We start from the raw sequence: 21664 nt of genomic DNA, 5'->3' as shown, positions 1-21664 counted from the left end.
GGCCCTGCCGACCACGGATCAGACTGCGGACCTGATTGCACTGCACAGCTGTACAGTCCCAGAGTCCAAGCCACCTGTCTCTCCGCTGGAACTCCAGGACCCTACCTCCAGTGTGGAAACGGATCACTCACTCCCTCAGGAGTACCCAGCCAGCACCCTGTCCCCTGTGGCCTCCGTTCCAGATTCTCCAGCAGTGACCCCCCTCTGGAGGTGCAGCGTTTGGACACACCGGCCCCTTGGCTGTCTGGTAGAAGGAGGAGGTTGCCCATGCGACTAAACCTCTAGTCTGAAGGAGCTTTCTCCTCCCCCTGGTTTTTTTTCTCTCTTCCTCATGTTTGTTACCTGTGGTTTCAATTTTAAGAGGGGTGAATGTAATGATATGGTTGTATGTACTGGCTGGCCCGCCCTCCTAATGACATCATTTCCTAGACGCCTCCCACGTGACCCAGGCCATAAAAGTCGAGTCCCCTCTTTCTCTCCTCATTTTCCCTAGCCTTCACCCAGGCCAGCAATCCCAGGCCAGTGTATTAAAGCCTATCATTCCCCTCAGTCTTTGTCTGTGCATTATTGGGGCAACCGGTAGTGCCCAATACCATGGAAACGTTTATACCTTCATTTTAATCTTCTCTTCCTTCACGTTCCTGCACTCATGCAAAAACTTGGGTCATTTCAATCCCACAATGCAATTGCCCATTCTACACTTGCCTGATTGCCACGCTGGTGTCGGCAGATGCCGAGGATTGTACTAGGGTTCAAGGCCATCAATGCCCGACGTGTGATGACACCATCTGATGCCAGCATTGAGTTGATTTTGCTTTCACACTAGACACTTTAAAGGCCGACTGTCCACTAATTCCTGGGACCACTTGCAAGTGTGAAAGGGATTTTGTCTCATTTTGGAATATCACACCCTGCAATGGTGATGAAGTGTGAGGGGGGGGGGGGCGCGGTGGGGGAAGTGGACAAAAGAGTCAGAGATGCAGAATGGGAATGAGACAGTAATGGGGAGTGGAAACAAGACAGAGAGACTTAGCTGGTGACACACAAACACATACACACACACACACACACACACAGAGTTTAATTTGAAATTGATCAGGTGGGTTTGTCCAGCTGCTGGTGGTCTCTGGGAGGAAGGTGCTCCAGAAATGTGAAGCCCCTTTGTCTGCTCCCCTGATCTTGGCAGTGGGTGGCCCCTCAAGACTCTGAGGGTCACCTCATGCCCCCCTGGTACCTCCGGTACCTGAGAAGGCTTCTGGCTTTTTCCAAGCCTCCAAAGTAGAAGGTGGCCCAGAATTCCTTGTCATCCTCAGGCACCTGCATCAGGTGGTTGTCGGTGATCTCCGGAGGCTGCTGGAGGCTGGGGAAGAGAATTGCAAAAAGTTTGTGGTCGGGCTCTGGATCATTGATGGAGGGAGCAGGCCAGGGGAGGTCAGGCGAAGGTGGAGGCACCACCATTGGCTCCGAGAGGGTGTCGTCGTTGGGGTTAGAGGGTGTGCCCCCTAGGTGGGAGTAGAGAGTGAAGATGACCAGTGGATCTTGGTTGAGAATGGCTGCAGGGCTGTCAGGGGCTGAGGGGAGGCCTCGGTTCAGGTGTTCTGAGGCAGTGCTGAGGCTGGAGGAGGTCTGCAGGAAGAGTGGGAAGGCGATGGGAGTCAGGCCCGAAGAGGGGCCTTCCTGGGGGCTATCAGGGTGGCCGACCTCTCCCAGGCCTCCAACAGGAGCAGACAGTGCTAGGCCTGGGGCACGCCCATCTGAGGAAGCCTTCCAGACGATGGCGTTCTCCCTTTCCATCTGGCCATTACCCATCAGAGGTGGTCCAACTGTAGTCAGGGATGGATATGTCCCTCCTGCACCCAGGGCCAGTGGTCTGTCTTTAGATAGGGCAGGAGGCCATATGTCTGTATAAATGTCTGGTTTGGCCAGAGACTCTCTGCCTGTCCCTTGGGTTGGAGGTCCTCTGGCTGTAGTCAGGACTGGAGACTCTATGCCCATCAATGGGACTCGTTTAGCCAGAGATTCCCTGCCTATAGACATGGATGCTCCACCTGAGAGTGGCTTGTCTAGAGATTCTCCTGTAGTCAGGATCAGTTCAGTTGGAGATACCCTGCCTGTCGTCAGTGCCGGTTCGGTTGGAGATTCTCTGCTTGCGTTCAGGGCTGGTTCAATTGGAGATTCTCCCCCTGTAGGCAGCATCGGTTTGGTTGGAGATTCTCCACCTGTAGACAGGGCCATTTCGGTTGGAGATTCTGTACCTGTAGTCAGGGCCATTTCAGTTGGAGATTCTCTGCCTGCAGTCAATTCTGGGTCAGTTGGCGATTCTCCGCCTATAGTCAGTGTTTTTATGGTTGGAGATTCTCCACCTGTAGGCAGGATCAGTTCAGTTGGAGATTCTTCACCTGTATTCTGCACCAGTTCGATTGGAGATTTTCTGCCTGTATTCAGGACCAGTTCGGTTGGAAATTCTCTGCCTGTAGTCAGTGCCAGTTCAGTTGGAGATTCTCTGCCTGTCGTCAGGGGCAGTTCAGGTGGAGATTTTGTATTCTGGTCTGGTTCAGTAGGAGATTTTCCACCTGTATTCAGGACCAGTTTGATTGGAGACTCTCTGCCTATAGTCAATGTTTTTATGGTTGGATATTGTCCACCTGTATTCAGGACCAGTTCAGTTGGAGACTCTCTGTCTGTAGTCAGTGCCAGTTCAGCTGGAGATTCTCTGCCTGTAGTCAATGTCGATTTGGTTGGAGACTCTCTACCTGTAGTCAATACTGGTTTGGTTAGAGATTCTCCACTTAGAGTCTGTACAAGTTCAGTTGGAGATTCCCCACCAGTAGTCAAGACTGGTTCAGTTGGAGATTCTCTACCTATATACTGGACTGGTTCAATTGGAGACTCTCTGTCTGTACTCAGTGCCAGTTCAGTTGGAGATTCTCTGCCTGTAGTCAGTACTGGTTTGGTTGGAGATTCTCCACCAGTCTGTACCAGTTCAGTTGGAGATTCTTCACCTGTACTCAAGACCACTTCAGATGGAGATTCTCTGCCTGTAGTCAAGACTGGTACAGTTGGATATTCTGCACCTGAGGTCAGTACCAGTTCAGTTGGAGATTCTCCACCTGTAGTCAGTACTGGTTTGGTTGGAGATTCTCCACCAGTCTGTACCAGTTCAGTTGGAGATTCTTCACCTGTACTCAACACCCATTCAGATGGAGATTCTCTGCCTATAGTCAAGACTGGTACAGTTGGAGATTCTCCGCCTGAGGTCAGTACTGGTTCAGTTGAAGATTCTCCACCTGTAGTCAGTACTGGTTTTGTTGGAGATTTTCCACTTGTAGTCAGTGCTGGTTTATTTGGAGATTCTCTGTCTGTAATCAGGACTGGTTCAGTTGGAGATTTTCTGCCTGTATTCAGGACCAGTTCATTTGGAGACTCTCTGTCCGTACACAGTGCCAGTTCAGTTGGAGATTCTTTGCCTGTATTCAGGACTGGTTCAGTTTGAGATTCTCTGCCTATATTCAGGACTTGTTTATTTGGAGACTCTCTGGTTGTAGTCAGTGCCAGTTCAGTTGGCGATTCTCCATCTGTAATCTGTACTGGTTTGGTTGGAGATTCTCCACCAGTCTGTACTAGTTCAGTTGGAGATTCTTCACCTGTACTCAAGACCTGTTCAGATGGAGATTCTCTGCCTGTAGTCAAGACTGGTACAGTTGAAGATTCCCCGCCTGAGGTCAGTACTGGTTCAGTTGGAGATTCTCCACCTGTAGTCAGTACTGGTTTTGTTGGAGATTCTCTACCTGTAGTCAGTACTGGTTTGTTTGGAGATTCTCTGTCTGTAATCAGGATCGGTTCTGTTGGAGATTCTTCGCATGTATTCAGTTCAGGTTCAGATGGAGATTCTTCATCTGTATTCAGGACCTGTTCAGTTGGAAACTCTCTGTCTGTAGTCAGTTCCGATTCAATTGGAGATTCTCCACCTGTATTCAGGACAGGTTCAGGTGGAGATTCTTCATCTGTATTCAGAACCAGTTCAATTGAAGACTCTCTGTCTGCAGTCAGTGCCATTTCAGTTGGAGATTCTCTGCCTGTAGTGAGGACGGGTTCAGTTGGAGATTCTCCGCCTGTACTCAAGACCAGTTCTGATGAAGATTCTCTGCCTGTAGCCAAGATGGATTCATTTGGAGATTCTCCACCTGTATTCAGTGCCGGTTCAGTTGGAGATTCTTTGTCTGTAGTCAGTGTTACTTCGGTTGGAAACTGTCCATCTGTAGTCCATGCCAATTCAGTCGGAAATTTTCTGCCTGTAGTCAATGCTGATTCAGTTGGAGATTCTCCACCTGTATTCAGGACAAGTTCTGTTGGAGATTCCCTGTCTGTACTTGGGGCTGGTTCAGTTTGAAATTCTCCGTCTGTAGTCAGTGCCGGTTCAGTTGAAGATTTTCCAGCTGTAGTCAGGATTGGCTCAGTTGGATATTCCCCACCTGTAATCAGGACCAGTTTGGTTGGAGTTTCACTGCCTGTACTCAGGGCCAGTTCAGTTGGAGATTTTCCACCTGTACTCAGTGCCGGTTCAGTTTGAGATTCTTCATCTGTAGTCAGTGTCAGTTTTGTTGAAGATTCTCCATCTCTAGTCCATGCCAGTTCAGTTGGATATTTTCTGCCTGTAATCAGGCCTGATTCAGTTAGATATTCTCCACCTGTAGTCAGGACCAGTTTGGTTGGAGATTCTCTGCCTGTACTCAGAGCCAGTTCAGTTGGAGATTCTTTGTCCATAGTCCAGATCATTTCAGTTGGAGATTTTCCACTGGTAGTCAGGACCATTTTGGTTGGAGATTCCTTTCCTGTAGTCAGGGCTGGTTCAGTTTGAGATTCCCCATCTGTAGTCAAGACCATTTCCTTTGGAGATTCTTTGGTTATAACCACTGTCTGTTCATGGGGAGTTTCTTCTCCTGTATTGAAGACCCATTCACTTAGAGTTTCTTCGCCTGTATTGAAGACCCATTCACTTGGAGTTTCTTCACCTGTATTGAAGACCCATTCACTTGGAGTTTCTTCGCCTGTATTGAAGACCCATTCACTTGGAGTTTCTCTGCCTGCAGCTAAAGCCTGTTCGATTGGAGATTCTTCATCTGCAGTTGACATCTGTGCATAATGCGCCCCTTGGCCTGTCATTGGGACCTGCTGATAAGCCAACCCTTCACCTGTAGCCAGAGGGTGTTTATAATGAGATTTTTTGCCTGTGGTCAATGCCTGGAGATTAGGAGGTTCTTCACCTGTTGCCAGTGCCTGTTGATCAGGATGTTCTTTGCCTATGGCTAGTGCCTGCTGAGAAGGAGATTTGTCACCTGTAGTCAGGCCCTGCTGAGAAAAAGATTCATTACCTGTAGTTAGGGACTGTACATAAGAAGATTTGTTACATGTATTCAGGGCTTGTTCAGCCAGAGACTCTTTACCTCTAGCCAGACCTAGTCCAATTGGAGATTCTTCACTTGAAGACGACAATTCTCCATCTATAAATTCTTCACCTATGGTCAGGATAATTTCACCTGTTGATTCTCTGCCTGTAATTGGGACTTTTTCACATGCAGGTCTCTCACCTGTCATAAGTGCCTGTTCACCAGTGGATTCCTTGCCTGAAGAAACATCATGAATTGATATTTCACCTGTAATCAGTCCAAATTCTGCTGTGGTGTGGATTTGTTCATCTGGAGATACCTCACCTGTGGTCAGCACTTCTTCACCAGTAAATTTTTCACTTGAAAATTGGGACTGTTCATCTGAAGATTCCTCACCTGTAGCCAGGTCCTGTTTAGATTCTTTGCCTGAAAAGTTAGGTTCATCTGCAGATTCTTCACCTGTAGTCAATGTCTGTTCACCTATTAATTCTATGCCTGTAGTTGGCACTTGTTTAAGTGAAAATTCTTCACTGGACACCTGGAACCGTTCCTCATCTGTAGTTACCCCTTGTTCTCCCATAGATGATAGGAACTCTTCACCTAGAGGTTCTTCACTTGCAGCCTCTATCTGTTCAGGTGACAAACTTTCAGTTGTAATCAGCAACTTCTCACCAAGAAAATCTTCACCTGCAGCTAGGGTCTGTTCTAATTGAGATTCTTCCTCTGTAGTCAGGAAATGGTCCAACTGAAATCTCTTGCTTGTATCTGAGGGCTGTATGGTGTCTGACTGTTTACCTGTGAGCAAGGCCTGTTGCTGCATCAATGGTTCAGTTGTGATCAAGATGTTTTCACTCAGAGCACTCTCAAACATGGTCATGGTCTCTGGTACGGACACCCAACCCCCAGTGAAAGCCTGTGATGAGGGAGGTTGAATGATTGCCATGACATTGACTTTAAATGGGGGTTCTACATCCATTGGTAGCAACTGTTCTAATGAAGATCCTTCGCCAGTAGTCAAAGCCTGTTCAGGTGGAGATTCCTTGCCTGCAGTCAGATCCTGCTCTAATGGTATTCTTTCACCTATAGACAAGACCTGTTTGAATGGAAATTCTTCACCTGTATTCAGGAAATGTTCAAATGAGGAATCAAAGCCTGCTGTGAGAGGGCAGTCTAATGGATATTCCATGCCTGTTCCTAGTGACTGTTCCAGTAGGGACTTGTCTACAGCATTTGGCGGTAATTCTAACAAGGATTCTTCACTTGTAACCAGATATTGTTTGTACAGCAATTCTTCACCTGTGTTGAGGTGGCGATCCAATGGAAAATTGCTGACTTTAGTCAGTAAGTGGTCTAATGGATGTTCTATGTCTGTCGTCTCTCCTAATGGGAAGTATTCATCTTTATTTACAGTATCTTTGAAGGGAGGTTCCATACCTGTTGTCTGTTCAACAATAGACTTCTGAGAGCCTGTTGTCAATGAATGGATCAGAGAAGATCCCACACTTGAAGCCAAAGTCGGCTCCAGAAAAGATTCTTTGTCTGTGAGCATGGTGTCTGTAGTCAAAAAATGGTCTGATTGATACTCTGTGCTTTTAGTAAAAGAATATGATACAGCTGTAGGCAGCGTCATTTCCAATGGATACTCCCGGCTTGGAGCAAATCTCTCCTCGATTGGCTGTTGTTTGTCTGTCATCAGGAAAGAGTCCACCGGGAAGTTGAACTCTGATGGATATGCCCTGTCTGTTGTCTGAGTCAGCTTCATTAAGGACTCTTCACCTGTCATCCTGCCCTCCTCAATTGGAGATTCTTCCCAGGGAGGAACCTTGCCTGTTGATAAGTCGAACTCGAATCCCTCTTCACCACCTGTAGTTGGGGCAGAATCTTTACCTGTAGCTGGGTGCAATCCATGAGGACTCCCTTCAGCTTCTGGCTCCTCTGATGGTGGTTGTCTGATTGTAGGGGAATCCTCCCTGGTAGAGATGGAGGCCCAGGAGAAAGCCTCTGCCCTCTCTCCCGGCCAGCCCAGAGCACCGGACCCCACTGACGCTCCTGAGACCAGTTCCCACCCGGCCTCCTTTGGGGTCGAGACAAATCCCGGGACATCCAGGCTCAGCACTGAGGACACTTTCTGGACAGTATGCCCCTCCAAGGCCTTGAGCCTGGAGTTGGCCTCGCTCCTCTCTGAGCCAGTTCCATCCAGTGTCCCAGGGCCAGCCCGGCCCGCCCTTTCTTCTGGCCAATCTAGATCCTGGGGGGATGGAGCCGGGGGGCTGGGGTATGGCCCATTCAGATCAGGAGGAGCACTCAGAGACCCATACAGGAGGCGAGCATCCCACCGGCCCTCCCAGGGCTTGGGAGGGTTCTGGGCCTCAGGGGTCTGGAGTAAGTGTTGCCTTACCCCAACTTGGGGCACACTGGGGCTGGGTTCCTGGGCCAAAGCATAGGGGGAATCGGCTGAAACCCCTCCCAAGCCCTGTCCACTTCCAGTCACCGTGGTTGGGGTGGAGGCAGCTTGGCCAAACAGCAAGGTCTGCTCCCAGCTGTTGAAGGACAGCAGCTGCTTCCAGGCCAGTGAGGAGGTGGCAGGGGGAAATCCTCCCTCCAAACTCTCTGCCACCATCACTCTCCCCAAGATGGAGTGCTCCTCACCCAAGGAATCACGAGGGACCAAGCTGGACGACCTCTCTCGGGTGTAGATGGTCAGGATCTCACCCCAGGACTTCTCATCTGAAGACACATCCTGGGTCACCCTGCCATGGAGGAACTCCTCCTTCCTGACCTGCTCTGTCCCACTGGCCTGAGATCCAGCCTGGGCAGGCCCAGGCTCCATGGTGCTTAGCCACAGTCCATTCTCAGCCTGTTCGCCGTGTGAATCCTCGCCCTTGCCTTGGCTGTGGGTGGTGGGGATTGGTTCTTGTGATGGGCTGGATTCCAGGACAAGCTGAGGCTCCCTGCTTACTGGCCCAGAGTCTATCCTTGGTGATTCTGAGCCTAATTCAGCCTGGCTGGGCCCGGAACCTATGTGCCTGGTGACAAGGCACAAGTTGATGGCTTCTGGGGAAGGGGTCTTCTTGTTGGACTCTTGGTGCAGTTCGACGCTTGCTTGACTGACTGAGAGGCCTTGGTCCTTCCCTGGGCTTTGCAGAGGTGCAGGCAAGTCTTTGGTGGCAGTCAAGCTGTCACCTGGTGAGACCATGGCCCACTTTCCACCCTCCCCACAGACAAGTTGGGCCTTGGAATCCTGGGTCAGCCTTTCTCGGCCTGTGAGATCTTCCCGTGGCTCTGGGCCTGCTGAGGTAGGCCTCCCTGGGACTGATGTCACAGACGCTTGCTTGGAGGCCAAGGCAGGACTGGAGAGTGGGCTCCCCTCCTGGACTGCTGACCTCAGAAGGCCCTTTCTATGCAGCGTGGGCTTCAGGATGATCTGAGGATCAGTGAGAGACCAGGGAGCTGAAGCCAAGGGGTTGTAGCTGGCCATAGGGGGTTGCCAGGATGACTGGTGGGTGGGTGAGGAATGAGGTGGAGGGAGAGGAGGATTGGGGAGCTGCCCAGAAGGGAGAGCTTCCGACCATTGATGATGAGGGGACAGGTACGGGCCTTGGTGGGCCGGAGACCCCCCCTCCACCTCTCCGCCATCATTCGATTCTTCCTTGATGGCCATTTGCATCCTGATGTGATAGTAGCTATCTGACAAGGAGCTGGTGTGCAGAGCCTGGTGTGAGGCCTGAGTCTTCGTCCCATCCTGCTGCTGAGAGCGATGAGCTGAGCTCTGGAAGGAATGGAGGGCAACGAGAGGTATGAGAAGGTGGGAGTTGTCTCATCCCTATCACACTGTCCCGTGACAGTATTGAGATAAGCTCTGTTCATTCCCAACAGGGTCTGCAAGAGTGGGCTCTACAGGAGTGCAAAAGGTTTTAAAATGCAGTGGGAGAGGTAGGCGCTCATTCCAATTCCTCTATTAGCTAATTAAAATGACGGGAAGCCCAAGCAGAGTGGCCAGTGTAAAATGGCCTGCATGTGAGTGGCCCAATGTAGGCATGGTGGTTTGAGGCTTTGGCTTGAGAGGCTTCGGTGAGAAGAGGCTCAGGTTATACAACAGGTAGGATCTTTGCATAGTAATAGAGTAGGTAGTGGAGATGGCAGCTTGGGCAGTGGAATGCTCCGAATGCAGGATGTGGCAAATCTGGGACAGCACAAGGGTCCCTGACGACGACGCCTGCAAGAAGTGCATCCAGCTCCAGCTCCTGACTGTCAGGGAACAGAAACTGGAGCTGGATGGAAGCTGTATCCTGAGGGAGGTAGAGAGGTTGACAGACAGATGCTACAGGGAAATAGTCAACCCGAAAAGGCAAGAGGCAGGCAGGTGGGTGCCTGTTAGGAGAGGGAAGGGGACTAGGCAGACAGTGTAGAGCACTCCCGAGGCTATTCTCCTCAACAATAAGTATACTGTTTTAGGAACTGTTTGGGGGGGTTCAGTCTACCAGGGATACATCATAGTGGCCACCATCTCTGGCAGAGTCTGGCCTTTCAGCTCAGAATGGAAGGGGGAGAAGAGGACAGCGATTGTAATTGGGGATTTGAAAGTTCGGGGAACAGTTCTGTGAATGAGATCAAGACTCCCAGATGGTATGTCACCTCTCAGGTGCCAGGGACAGGGACATCTCCAAACAAGTCCACAACATTCTCAAGCAGGAAGGTGAGCAGTCAGCTGTCATGGTCTACATTAGGACCAGTGGCATAACTAGGAGCAGGGATGATGCCCTGAAAGGGAATATCAGGAGTTAGGAATGAAGCAGGTTCTCAAAGGTCGTAATCTCGGGATTGCTGCTTATGCCATGTGTCAGTGAGGGCAGGAATAGGAAGCTGTAGCAGATGAATGTGTGGCAGAAGAGTTGGTGCAGGGGCAGGGATTCAGACTTCTGGATCATTGGTATGTCTTCTGGGGAAGGTCTGACCTGTACAAATAGGACGATCTGCACCTGAGCTGGAGAGGGAACAATATCCTGACAGGCAGATTTTCTAGAACTATTGGGGAGGATTTAAACTAGTTCAGCAGGGGCATGAGAACCAGAATGTGAAAGCAGAAAGTGGAGAAAAATGATGCAACATGTCGTATTTTTGTGAGTAAGGACAGGTAGGGGTCAGTAGTCAGTTGCAGGGTTTGAAATGTGTTTATTTCGAAGCAAGGAATAAAGGAGATGAACTTGGAGTGTGGATCAGTACCTGGAACAACAACGTCGTGGCTGATGCAAGGATAGGATTGACTGATGCGGGAGGTTACAGAGGGGAGAGTCAGCATTATTGGTCAGGGATAGTATCTACTGAGTCAGTGTGGGTGGAAGTCAGAAATAGGAACAGAGCAATCACTGTACTGAGAGTAGTCTATAGGCCGCCAAATAGCCCTCGGGACACTGAGGTAGGCAGATTTTGGAATGGTGCATAAATTACAGGTTGTTGTTATAGGACAATTTCAACTTTCCAAATATTGACTGGAACATCATGACTGCAAGTGAGAAAGATGTCAGGTGTGTCCAAGAAGGATTCCTGACACAGTTTGTGGACCAGCTGACTAGAGGAGAGGCCGTACTGGATCTAGTGCTGAGTAATGAACCCGGTCAGGTGACGGACCTCTCGGTGAGGGAGCATTTCGGTGATAGTGACCACAACTCCCTGAGCTTTAGCGCAGCTATGGACAAGGATAAAAGCAAACAACATGGGAATGTTTAATTGGGGAAGGACTCATTACAATGGGAATAGGCAGGAACTAGGATGAGTAAATTGGGAATAGATGTTCACAGGAGAAACCACAGAGTAATGCGAAGAATGCTTAGAGACCATTTGCATGGGATTCTGGATAAGTTTTGTCCCACTGAGACTGGGAAAAGATGGCAGGAAAAGGGAACAGGTGAGGCAGCTGGTTAAGAGGAAGAAGGAAGTATATGTTAGATTCAGGAAGCAGGAAATAGGAAGAATTTTATGGTAGCCAGGAAGGAACAAGAAAGGACTGAGAGCTAGAATGGGGCATGAAAAGGCCTTTGCAAGTTGGATTAAGGAGAACCCTAACATACTCTAAGCATACATGAAGAACAGAAGGACGATGAGAGTGAAGATAGGGCCACTTAAGGATAAAGAAGGCAACATGTGCCTGGAGGCGGAGGAGGTTGAGGAGGTCCTAAATGAATAATTTTCTTCAGTATTCACCAGCGAAAAGGACCTTGACCAAGGTGAGTTCTGAGTAGAACAGGCTTGTGTGCTGGACCATGTTGAGATTAAGAAAGAGGAAGTGCTGGATATTCTTAAAAACATTAATATTGTTAAGTCCCCAGGACCAAATGAGATATACCTCAGGTGGCAATGGGAAGGGAGTGAAGAGATAACTGGGACATTGGCTATGATCTTTACATTCTCCTTGGCCACAGGGGAGGTGCCAGAGGATTGGAGAGTGGCCATCTTGTTTAAAAAAGGTAATAGGGAGAATCCTGGATATTACTGACCAGTGAGTCTTACATCAGTGGTGAGCAAACTATTAGAGAGGATTCTTAAGGACAGGGTTTATGTGGATTTGGAGAAGGACATTCTTCTCAGGGATAGTCAGCATGGCTTTGTGAGGGGAAGGTTGTGCCTCACAAGCCTAATTGAGTTTTTTAAGGAAGTAACAAAAGCAATCGATGAGAGTTGAGCAGTAGATGTAAGGCATTTGAGAAGGTCCCACATGAAAGTGAAGATGCGTGGGATCCATGGTAACTTGGCTGTGTAGATTAAAAATTGGCTTCCCTGTAGAAAGCAGCAGACTAGTTGTGGTTGGAAAGTATTCTCCTTATAGGTCAGTGACTAGTGGAGTGCCGCGGGTATCTCTTCTGGGACCCCTGCTCTTTGTGATTTTTATAAAAGATTTGGATGAAGAGGTAGAGGTATAGGTCATTAAGATTGCAAATGATACAAAGTTTGGAGGTGTTGTGGATAGTGTAGAAGGCTGCTGTAGGTTACAACAGAATTTAAACAGGATGCAGAGTTGGGCAGATGGAGTTCAATGGAGTAAATGTGAAGTGATGCATTTTGGAAGGTCAAAGCTGAAGGCTGAGTACAGGATTAATGGTCAGATACTTAACAGTGTAGAGAACGGAGGGGTCTTACGGTCCATAGATCTCTTAAGATTGCTGTGCAGACTGATAGGACAGCTAGGAAGGCCTATTGTATGCTGGGTTCAGGAATCATGAGGTAATGTTGCAGCTATATACATCTCAGGTGTGGCCCCTCTGAGAATATTGTGTTCAGTTCTGGTCACCTCATTACAGGAAGGACATGGAAGCTATGGAGAGGGTGCAGAGGAGATTTACCAGTACAGGCCCCTTCGGCCTACAATATTGTGCCGACCGATGTGAACCTCCACCACAACAATCTAAGCCAGTGGTTCTCAGCCTTTTTATTTCAACTCACGTTCCACTTTAAGTATTCCCCATGCCAAAAGTGTTCTGTGATAGGTAAGGCATTCCTTAAAGTGGTATGTGACTGGGAAGAGAAGGTTGAGAACTACTGCTCTAGACCCAATTTTTACTGGAATATTTTGCTTGAGAAAAATTGTTATTGGCCCATTTCCTTTGGAGTTATGAAACCATGCACATAACGAGTCAATGAGGGATTATTAAAACAGTGGTTTTCAAACCTTTTCTTTCCACTCACCTACCACCTTAAGTAATCCCTTACTAATCACAGAGCACCGATGGTATAGGGATTACTTAAAGTGGAAGGTGAGTAGAAAGAAAAAGGTTGAGAACCACTGATCTAACTCTTCCCTTCCTCACAGCCATAACTCTCTATTTTCCTTACATCCATGTACCTGTCTAAGAGTTTTTTTGTATGTCCTTATTGTACTCGCCTCCATCTCCACCCCCAGCAATGCATTCCAGGCACCCACCACTCTCTATGTAAAAAACCTATCTCTGACATCTCCCCTAAACTTTCCTCCACTCACCTTAAACAGATGTCCTCTGGTGTTTGCTATTGTCCCAAGAAAAATGTGCTGGCTGTCCACCCTATCTAAGCCCTTCACAATGTTGAAGTCCTCTATTAAGTCACCTCCCAATCTTCATCATTCCAAAGAGAAAACCCCTAGCTCAGACAACCTTGCTTTCACAAGGCAAGTTCTCCAAATCAGGCAGCATCCTGGTAAATCTCATCTGCACCCTCTCCAAAGCATCTACATCCTTCCTGTAATGAGGTAACCGGAACTGAATGCAAACTCTAAGTGTGGACTAGCCAGAGTTTTATAGAGTTGAAACATTACCCCACGGCTCTTGATGGCAATCTCCTGACTAATGAAGGCAACACACCACATGCCTTCCTAACCACCCTCTCAATCTGGATCCCTTGAGGGATCTTCCTCCACATTGTTAAGAATCCTCCCATTTACCACGTTCTCTGCCTTCAAGTTCATCCTTCCAAAATTCCCCCAGGGTCGGGGTGAGGGGTAAAGTTTGGGGGCAGCGGAAGGGAGTGTAGGAATAAAATGGGATCAGCAGTAGGCCGATCCAGATTAAGACATGGGATCTGCAGCCGATGCTGCAATCTGAAGCTTAACATACTCTGTTGGTGGAGCTCAGCGAGTAAAGTAATATTCTGCAGAGTTGTGGTAGAATCTGCCTCATTAAGGCACAGTTGGATAGATCTTTGCAAAGTAGGGGAATTATGGGGACCAGATGGGTAGACGGAGCTGAGACCACAGCTGAATCAACCGTGATCTTGTTAAATGGCAGAGCAGGCTTGACGGGTCAGATGGCCAACTCCTGCTCCAATTTACATTCTTATGGATTGTTGTTGGGACCCCTGTTGTTTAAGATTTACCTCAATGACTTGGATGAAAATATAGGTGGATGACTTAATAGGTTTGCAGATGATGGAAAGATTGGTGGAGCCGTGGATAGTGTCGAGGGCTATCAAAGACTTACAACAGGATTTAGATCAATTGCAGATATGGCAGATGAAGTTTAATCCAGATTTTAGAAGGTCGAATGCAAGGGGATCTTACACAGTTAATGGCAGGGCATTAGAAAGTACTGGTATGCAGAGGAATCTGGGGGTCCAGGTCCTCACACATTGAAAGTGGCCGCACAAGTACAACGGGTGGTAAAGAAGGTGTATGGTATGCTTAGCTTTGTCAGGCAGGACACTGAGTACAAAAGTAAGGAGGTCTTGTGGCAGTGATGTAACATTTTGTTTAGGTTCACATTTTGAACACTATGTGTAATTTTGATCTCCCCATTACAGGAAGGTCATGGAAGCTTTGGAAAGGGGACAGAAGAGGTTTAACAGGATGTTGCCTGGTTTAGAGGTTGGACAAATGGGTTGTTTTCTCTGGAGCATCGGAGACTGGGGGAGACGTGTATAAAACTATGACAGGCATCGATAGAGTGGATAGTCAGAACCTTTTCCTCACGTCAACTATTGGAGGGCAGGGCTCCAAGGTAAGAATGTAACTTTGAAGAAGATTCGCAAGATACAGAATGGGAAGTGCCTGCATTATAATTCCGGGAAAGGGGGTGGAAGCTGATGAAACAGCAAGCAACAAGAGGCCATAGACAGCATGTTAGCATACAGGAGTGAAGGGATATGGTAGGTGAGTTGCTTCTATTGGCGACATGGCCAGCATAGACATTGTGGGCCAAGGGCCTGTTCTGTACTGCTTCATGGGGTGGTGGGGGGGAGGTAGTGATGGTCCTAAGCACCTGTTACAGATCTCAGCACCATCCTACCTGGTGAGCTTCATTGCCCACAATCTGGGAATCAAACAAGGGTGGGATCTACCTTGGCAGGTAGGGACCTGGGGAGGACTGAGGCCCCTCTTGTACAAGGGTGGGACCCACCATGGAAGGCAGTGTAATGGGGAGTAATGAAGGACCTCCTGTACAAGGTTGGCACATGGTGGAATGCAGGGTCCCGGAGAGTACCGAGGGTCAGAAGGACTTGGTTTGCATGACCAAGGATCTTTGAAGGCAGAAGCACAGGAGGTGAGTTGGTGAAGAAGGTGTATGGATTACTGGCCTTCATTAGTCAGGGCACAGAATGCCAGAGCAGAGACCTTACTATGCCACTCCCTGATGCTTGGTCAGACCTCATCTTGGGGAGTTTGTGTAATCATGGTCCCCACATTACAGGAAGAATGAGAAGCCACCAGAGAGTGAAGAGGCGGTTTCTTGGGGTGAATTGCCTCCATTATGGAGAGAGGATGGAGAAGCTAGGACCATTCTCCTGGAGGTGAGAAGGGTGAGGGACAGATGGAGGAGGACAGAGTGATGAAGGGCCTACAGCAGTTGGACAACTGGAGATGAAGAGGAGGGGATCTGAGGGTGGAGTGGTCTAGGGAGGTGGGGTGAGGGAGGCAGGAGCTCATACAACATTGAACTCTGAGGTGATATGAAGACTAGCTAGTCAAAAAGGTCCAAGGTGGGAAACGATGGAAGCGCACCCCTTGGTGCAGTCACGTTCTCACACATACCCTTGAGGTCCCTGAACAGCAGAGCAGTTTTCTCACAGACATGACTTCAGAGGGTGGTGGTACATCTCACGGTTCGCGAATCTCAAGCCCATCCTACCTGGTGAGAAAAGAAGGTGGTGAGTCAGCGAGGATATGAGGAAGGTCCTGTTACAGATCTCAGATTTATTGTCAGAGTACATACATGACATCAGATACAACCCTGAGATTCTTTTTCCTATGGGTGAGGAAGAATTACCACTTAGTGGTCATGCAAAAAAAACTGTACACAATGAATACATGAAAACAAATAGAAGAACTGTAAACAAATAACAAATGTAAACAAACTGACTGTGCAATTTTAAAAATCAATAAAGTGCTTCTTCTTCTTTGGCTTGGCTTCGCGGACAAAGATTTATGGAGGGGTAATGTCCACGTCAGCTGCAGGCTTGTTTGTGGCTGAAAAGTCCGATGCAGGACAGGCAGACACGGTTGCAGTGGTTGCAAGGGAAAATTGGTTGGTTGGGGTTGGGTGTTGGGTTTTTCCTCCTTTGTCTTTTGTCAGAGAGGTGGGCTCTGCGGTCTTCTTCAAAGGAGGTTGCTGCCCGCCGAACTGTGAGGCGCCAAGATGCACGGTTTGAGGCGATATCAGCCCACTGGCGGTGGTCAATGTGGCAGGCACCAAGAGATTTCTTTAGGCAGTCCTTGTACCTCTTCTTTGGTGCACCTCTGTCTCAGTGGCCAGTGGAGAGCTCGCCATATAACACGATCTTGGGAAGGCGATGGTCCTCCATTCTGGAGACGTGACCTACCCAGCGCAGTCTGATCTTCAGCAGCGTGGATTCGATGCTGTCAGCCTCTGCCATCTCAAGTACTTCGATGTTGGAGATGAAGGCGCTCCAATGAATGTTGAGGATGGAGCGGAGACAACGCTGGTGGAGGCGTTCTAGGAGCCGTAGGTGATGCCGGTAGAGGACCCATGATTCGGTGCCGAACAGGAGTGTGGGTATGACAACGGCTCTGTATACGCTAATCTTTGTGAGGTTTTTCAGTTGGTTGTTTTTCCAGACTCTTTTGTGTAGTCTTCCAAAGGCGCTATTTGCCTTGGCGAGTCTGTTGTCTATCTCATTGTCGATCCTTGCATCTGATGAAATGGTGCAGCCGAGATAGGTAAACTGGTTGACCGTTTTGAGTTTTGATTGCCCGATGGAGATGTGGGGGGGCTGGTAATCATGGTGGGGAGCTGGCTGATGGAGGACCTCAGTTTTCTTTAGGCTGACTTCCAGGCCAAATATTTTGGCAGTTTCCGCAAAACAAAACAAAAAAGTGCTTAATGAATCTTTAAATGAGTCCCTGATTGAGTTTGTTATTGAGGAGTCTGATGGTGGAGGGGTAGCAGCTGTTCCTGAACCTGGTGGTGAAAGTCTGGTGGCACCGAGACCTCTTTCCTGGAGGCAGCAGTGAGAACAGAGCATGCGCTGCGTGGTGTGAATCCTTGATGATTGCTGCTGCTCTCTGATGACAGTGTTCCCCGTAGATGTTCTTGATGGTGGTTTTGCCTGTGATGTCCTGGACTGTATCTACTACCTTTTGCAGGGCTTTACATTTAGGGATATTGGTGTCCCTATACTAGACCGTGATGCAGCCAGTCAGCACACTTTCCACCACACCTCTGTAGAAATTTGCCACGGTTTCTGATGTCATACCAAACCTCCGCAAACTCCCAAGGAAGCAGAGGCACTGACGTGCTTTCTTCACGATGCCATTAGTGTGTTGGGTCCAGGAAAATTCCTCCGAGATCTGGGCAGAGGAACGCCAGACAGTCAAACCCTGACACATGCTACCCTTTGAGAGGTCGGATGCAAGGAGAACGTAGTTCAATCAAAACAATGAGATCGGGGGAAACGCACAGAGTCTTTTGCCCAGAGTAGGGGGATTGGTAACCAGAGGACTGAGGTTTAAGGTGGGGGGGGAAGAGATTTAACAGAAATCTGAGGGGTAACTTTTTTTTTACACAGAGGGTGGTGGTTATATGGAACAGGGTGCTGGGGGATGTGGTTGAGGCAGGTACTATTGCAAAGTTTAAGAAAAATTGGATGGGTTTAGAGTAGTGGTTTTCCACTCACATACCACTTTAAGTAATCCCTATGCCATCGATGCTCTGTGATGGTAAAGAATTGTTTAAGGTGGGATGTGAGTGGGAAAGGAAGGTTGAGAATCACTGCTCTGGACCCAATTGTTACTGAAATATTTTGCTGGAGAAAAATTTGTCATTGCCCCATTTCCTTTGGAGTTATGAAACCACGCACATAACAAGTCAATTAGGAAGAATTAAAACAGTGGTTTCCAAACATTTTCTTTCCACTCATATCCCACCTTAAGCAATCCCTTACTCATCACAGAGCACTGATGGCATAGGAATTAATTAAAGTGGGATGTGAATGGAAAAACATAGGTTGAAAACAACTGGTATAGAGGGATATGGGCCAAACTCCCATTCTCCGTAGTCTATCATTGGACGAGTGTGGGTGGGACCTTTCCCCACCCCTGATGTGTCACACTGTTTGAAGCTCAGATTCAAGGTGATCAATTTTGAGCCTGAATTATTCCAGCAAACCAACACTTGCTGCAGATGTGGTCATCAGTAACCACAAGGGGGCCCACCTGCTCCCAGATCATACAGCCACATCACCTGATCCTCATGTTATTTAACTACCTCTAATTTGGTGACTTTTATACAACCATTACATTAGCTTCATTACATGAAAGGCATCTCAGTTCATGTCACCATTATCCCTTCACAGTGCCAACCACCCTGGTACGAATCCAGGATCCAGTGAGAGAGGTCGCCACTGGAGGTCTCTCTCTGAGGTACTCCTGCTCCTTTCCACCCAGAGACCTGGGGTAGAGATTGTCGCCTTGTATTCAATTTGCTTCCCCTGACTCACCAGCTGCCTGTCACTTCTAAGGCTTGGATGAGACAGTATTTTGCATCGATACGGAGTGTGCAAGATTGAAGTCCATGTTCGTGTTCTTCAAAGGCCTATTCTTCAAGTTCTGGCTGTATTTCAGCCCCAAGCGCCTGATCTTTGGGCACATGATACTTAGGGGGCAGAGTCAGATGAAGGGTGTCCTTGTCAGACTTGTCCTAGCAGCAGGTAGCCGAGGGTTCAGCTTGAGGTGAACGATGTACCATGTATCCCTGGAGAAGGAGCATTCAGTGTTTATGGGCACCTTGGAGTTTCTGGAAACAGCAGACCCCCCCCCCCCTCCCCCACCGAGGGCTTGATGGTATCATTGAGAGAGATAATCCTGTTTTAATTTGAAACTTATGTTTTGTGTGCACAGTCTGAATTGTGTCTAAGTCAGTATTTGTCATGTTTGGATTTTAAAACATGGAGCTCCCTCTACATTGTCCAGTCACACAACGCTGGAGTCAGACACAAAGTAAAGCTCCCTTACATTGTGCCATATCACTCACCCGGGGTAAGGAAGAGAGTAAAGCTCAATTTCCACCATCTCATCACACACACCCAGGGTCAGACAGAGTGAAGCTCTCTCTACACCGTCCCATCACACACTCACAGGGTCAGACACAGAGTGAATCTCCCTCTGCACTATCTCATCACACACCCAGGGTCAGACACAGACTGAAGCTCCCTCTACACCGTCCCATCACACACTCCTGGGGTCAGAGTGAAGCCCCCTCCGCACCATTCCATCACACCCCCACCCCCCCAGGATCAGACACAGAGTAAAGCTCCTCTGCACTGTCCCATCATACACTCCCGGGGTCAGTCAAAGAGTGAAGCTCCCTCCACAGAATCCTGTCACACACTTCGAAGGATGACCCTGCCTCACTGCTCTGACCCTACCTCAACACTGCTGACACCTTCTTCATGGGGACTTTGCATGTGTGGCTGGATGCACACCAATCAGGAATGTTCTCCTGAGAGACAGAGTCCTGTGAGAATAACCAGCTCAGTGTTACTGTGGGCCCCTGTACTGGGCAAGGGTCAAATCATAACCCTGACCTCATTGTGACTCAGAGCCACTGTCATTGAAGACAGTAGGGAAGATGTGGGGGAGGGGAACCTTACACTGGGGATTAGGGCAGTCCCCACTCTGCAGAACCCCTCAAACCTCTGATAAGGGGAGGGGGGAAGGTGTGCTCAGTTGTTGCTCTCAGTCCACATTCACAAGAAACACTGAGCAAACGAGCTGTGCTGCAGAGTTCCTCCAGCGATATCCCTTTGCTTCCCCCTCCCCAACACCAACAGCTGGACATCCAATGCCTCGGTTCCCCCCCACCCATTCTTCCCTCCCCAGCCATCCATCCACCTTCTCCCCACTCCCATTCCCGCCCATCCACTCCCCCCACCCTTAACTATCCACTCTCCCCCTCCCCAACACTGACACTCAATGTCACCTGCTGCGCCCATCGGGAGGGGCCCTTTAACGGGGGCGGGGCCACCTTCGGGCTTTTATTTGGGTGCGGGTGGCGGAGACGACGTCCTGGGACAGCGAGGATGGAGTCGGCGGGGTCCCGAAGGCCGGAGGTGCGGGCGGGCGGGATGAGAGGGAAGGAGAAGAAGGAGGAGGTGGGGGGAGTGGAGGTGGAGTGGCGGGGGGGTGTGGAGTGGCAGGGGGTGGGGTGGCGTGCAGAGGGGGGGTGGCGTGGCAGAGGGGGGGGGTGGCGTGGCAGAGGGGGGGGTGGCAGAGGGGGGGTGGCAGAGGGGGGGGTGGCAGAGGGGGGGGTGGCAGAGGGGGGGGTGGCGTGGCAGAGGGGGGGGTGGCGTGGCAGAGGGGGGGTGGCGTGGCAGAGGGGGGGGTGGCGTGGCAGAGGGGGGGGGTGGCGTGGCAGAGGGGGGGGTGGCGTGCAGAGGGGGGGGTGGCAGAGGGGGGGGTGCAGAGGGGGGTGGCAGAGGGGGGGTGGCAGAGGGGGGGGTGGCAGAGGGGGGGGGGTGGCGTGGCAGAGGGGGGGGGTGGCGTGGCAGAGGGGGGGGTGGCGTGGCAGAGGGGGGGGTGGCGTGGCAGGGGGGGGTGGCGTGGCAGAGGGGGGGGTGGAGTGGCGGGGGGGGTAGAGTGGCGGGGGGGTAGAGTGGCGGGGGGGGTGGAGTGGCGGGGGGGGTGGAGTGGCAGAGGGGGGGGGTGGAGTGGCAGAGGGGGGGGTGGAGTGGCAGAGGGGGGGTGGAGTGGCAGAGGGGGGGGTGGAGTGGCAGAGGGGGGGGTGGAGTGGCAGAGGGGGGGGTGGAGTGGCAGAGGGGGGGTGGAGTGGCAGAGGGGGGGTGGAGTGGCAGAGGGGGGGGTGGAGTGGCAGAGGGGGGGTGGAGTGGCAGAGGGGGGGGTGGAGTGGCAGAGGGGGGGGTGGAGTGGCAGAGGGGGGTGAGTGGCAAGGGAGGATTTTTAGATATTGGAGGTTGGGTTGGGACTGGAGGAAAGAGATATGGAGGGTCCTGACATTGATTGGGACAGAGGAGGAGAGACAGAACTGGAGGGGTGGGGGGGAGGTGAGGAGGGGGTGGGGTGAGGGAGGAGTGGCAGAGGGGTTGGAGAAAGGGGTGGAGGGGGAGGGGGGAGGGGGAGGGGGAGGGGAGGGCGAGGGGGAGGGCGAGGGGGAGGGTGAGGGGGGAGGGGGAGGGGGAGGGCGAGGGGGATTTTTAGACATTGGAGGTTGGAATGGGACTGGAGGGAAGAGATATGGAGGGTCCTGACATTGATTGGGACAGAGGAGGAGAGACAGAACTGGAGGGGTGAGAAGGTTCCAGTCAACCAGAGAACATTACAACACAGAAGCAGGCACCTTCAA

The 21664-nt window shown here is 50.1% G+C and overlaps 2 protein-coding genes across 11 annotated transcripts in view; one reads left to right on the top strand and one right to left on the bottom strand.

The window, feature by feature from the left end:
* Positions 1 to 1066: 1066 nt before the first annotated feature.
* On the bottom strand, positions 1067 to 20433 carry LOC138736055 (streptococcal hemagglutinin-like). 10 transcript variants are annotated; one of them, XM_069884904.1, is made up of 4 exons: positions 20273 to 20433; positions 18804 to 19057; positions 15880 to 15976; positions 1067 to 9156 (listed from the first exon to the last, which is right to left on the bottom strand). In XM_069884904.1, the coding sequence occupies exons 3-4, from the start codon at positions 15919 to 15921 to the stop codon at positions 1213 to 1215; spliced, it is 7986 nt and encodes a 2661-aa protein (XP_069741005.1). In that variant the 5' UTR covers positions 15922 to 15976; positions 18804 to 19057; positions 20273 to 20433; the 3' UTR covers positions 1067 to 1212. The 10 variants fall into 10 exon arrangements, with proteins under 10 accessions (XP_069741005.1, XP_069741007.1, XP_069741004.1 ...); XM_069884906.1 differs by having other exon boundaries at positions 20285 to 20433; XM_069884903.1 differs by lacking the exon at positions 20273 to 20433 and adding an exon at positions 19731 to 19867.
* The window catches only part of patl2 (PAT1 homolog 2), a 39666-nt gene continuing 37945 nt past the window's right edge, over positions 19944 to 21664 (top strand). Inside the window, exon 1 of the mRNA XM_069884913.1 lies at positions 19944 to 20414. Coding sequence (XP_069741014.1) covers positions 20385 to 20414 — 30 coding nt within the window. The 5' untranslated portion in view covers positions 19944 to 20384. The remainder of the gene's footprint in view (positions 20415 to 21664) is intronic.

This window comes from Narcine bancroftii, chromosome 6 (genome assembly GCF_036971445.1).
Source record: "Narcine bancroftii isolate sNarBan1 chromosome 6, sNarBan1.hap1, whole genome shotgun sequence".
NCBI classification, from domain to species: Eukaryota; Metazoa; Chordata; class Chondrichthyes; order Torpediniformes; family Narcinidae; genus Narcine; species Narcine bancroftii.
This window is presented reverse-complemented; position numbering and strand designations above follow the sequence as displayed.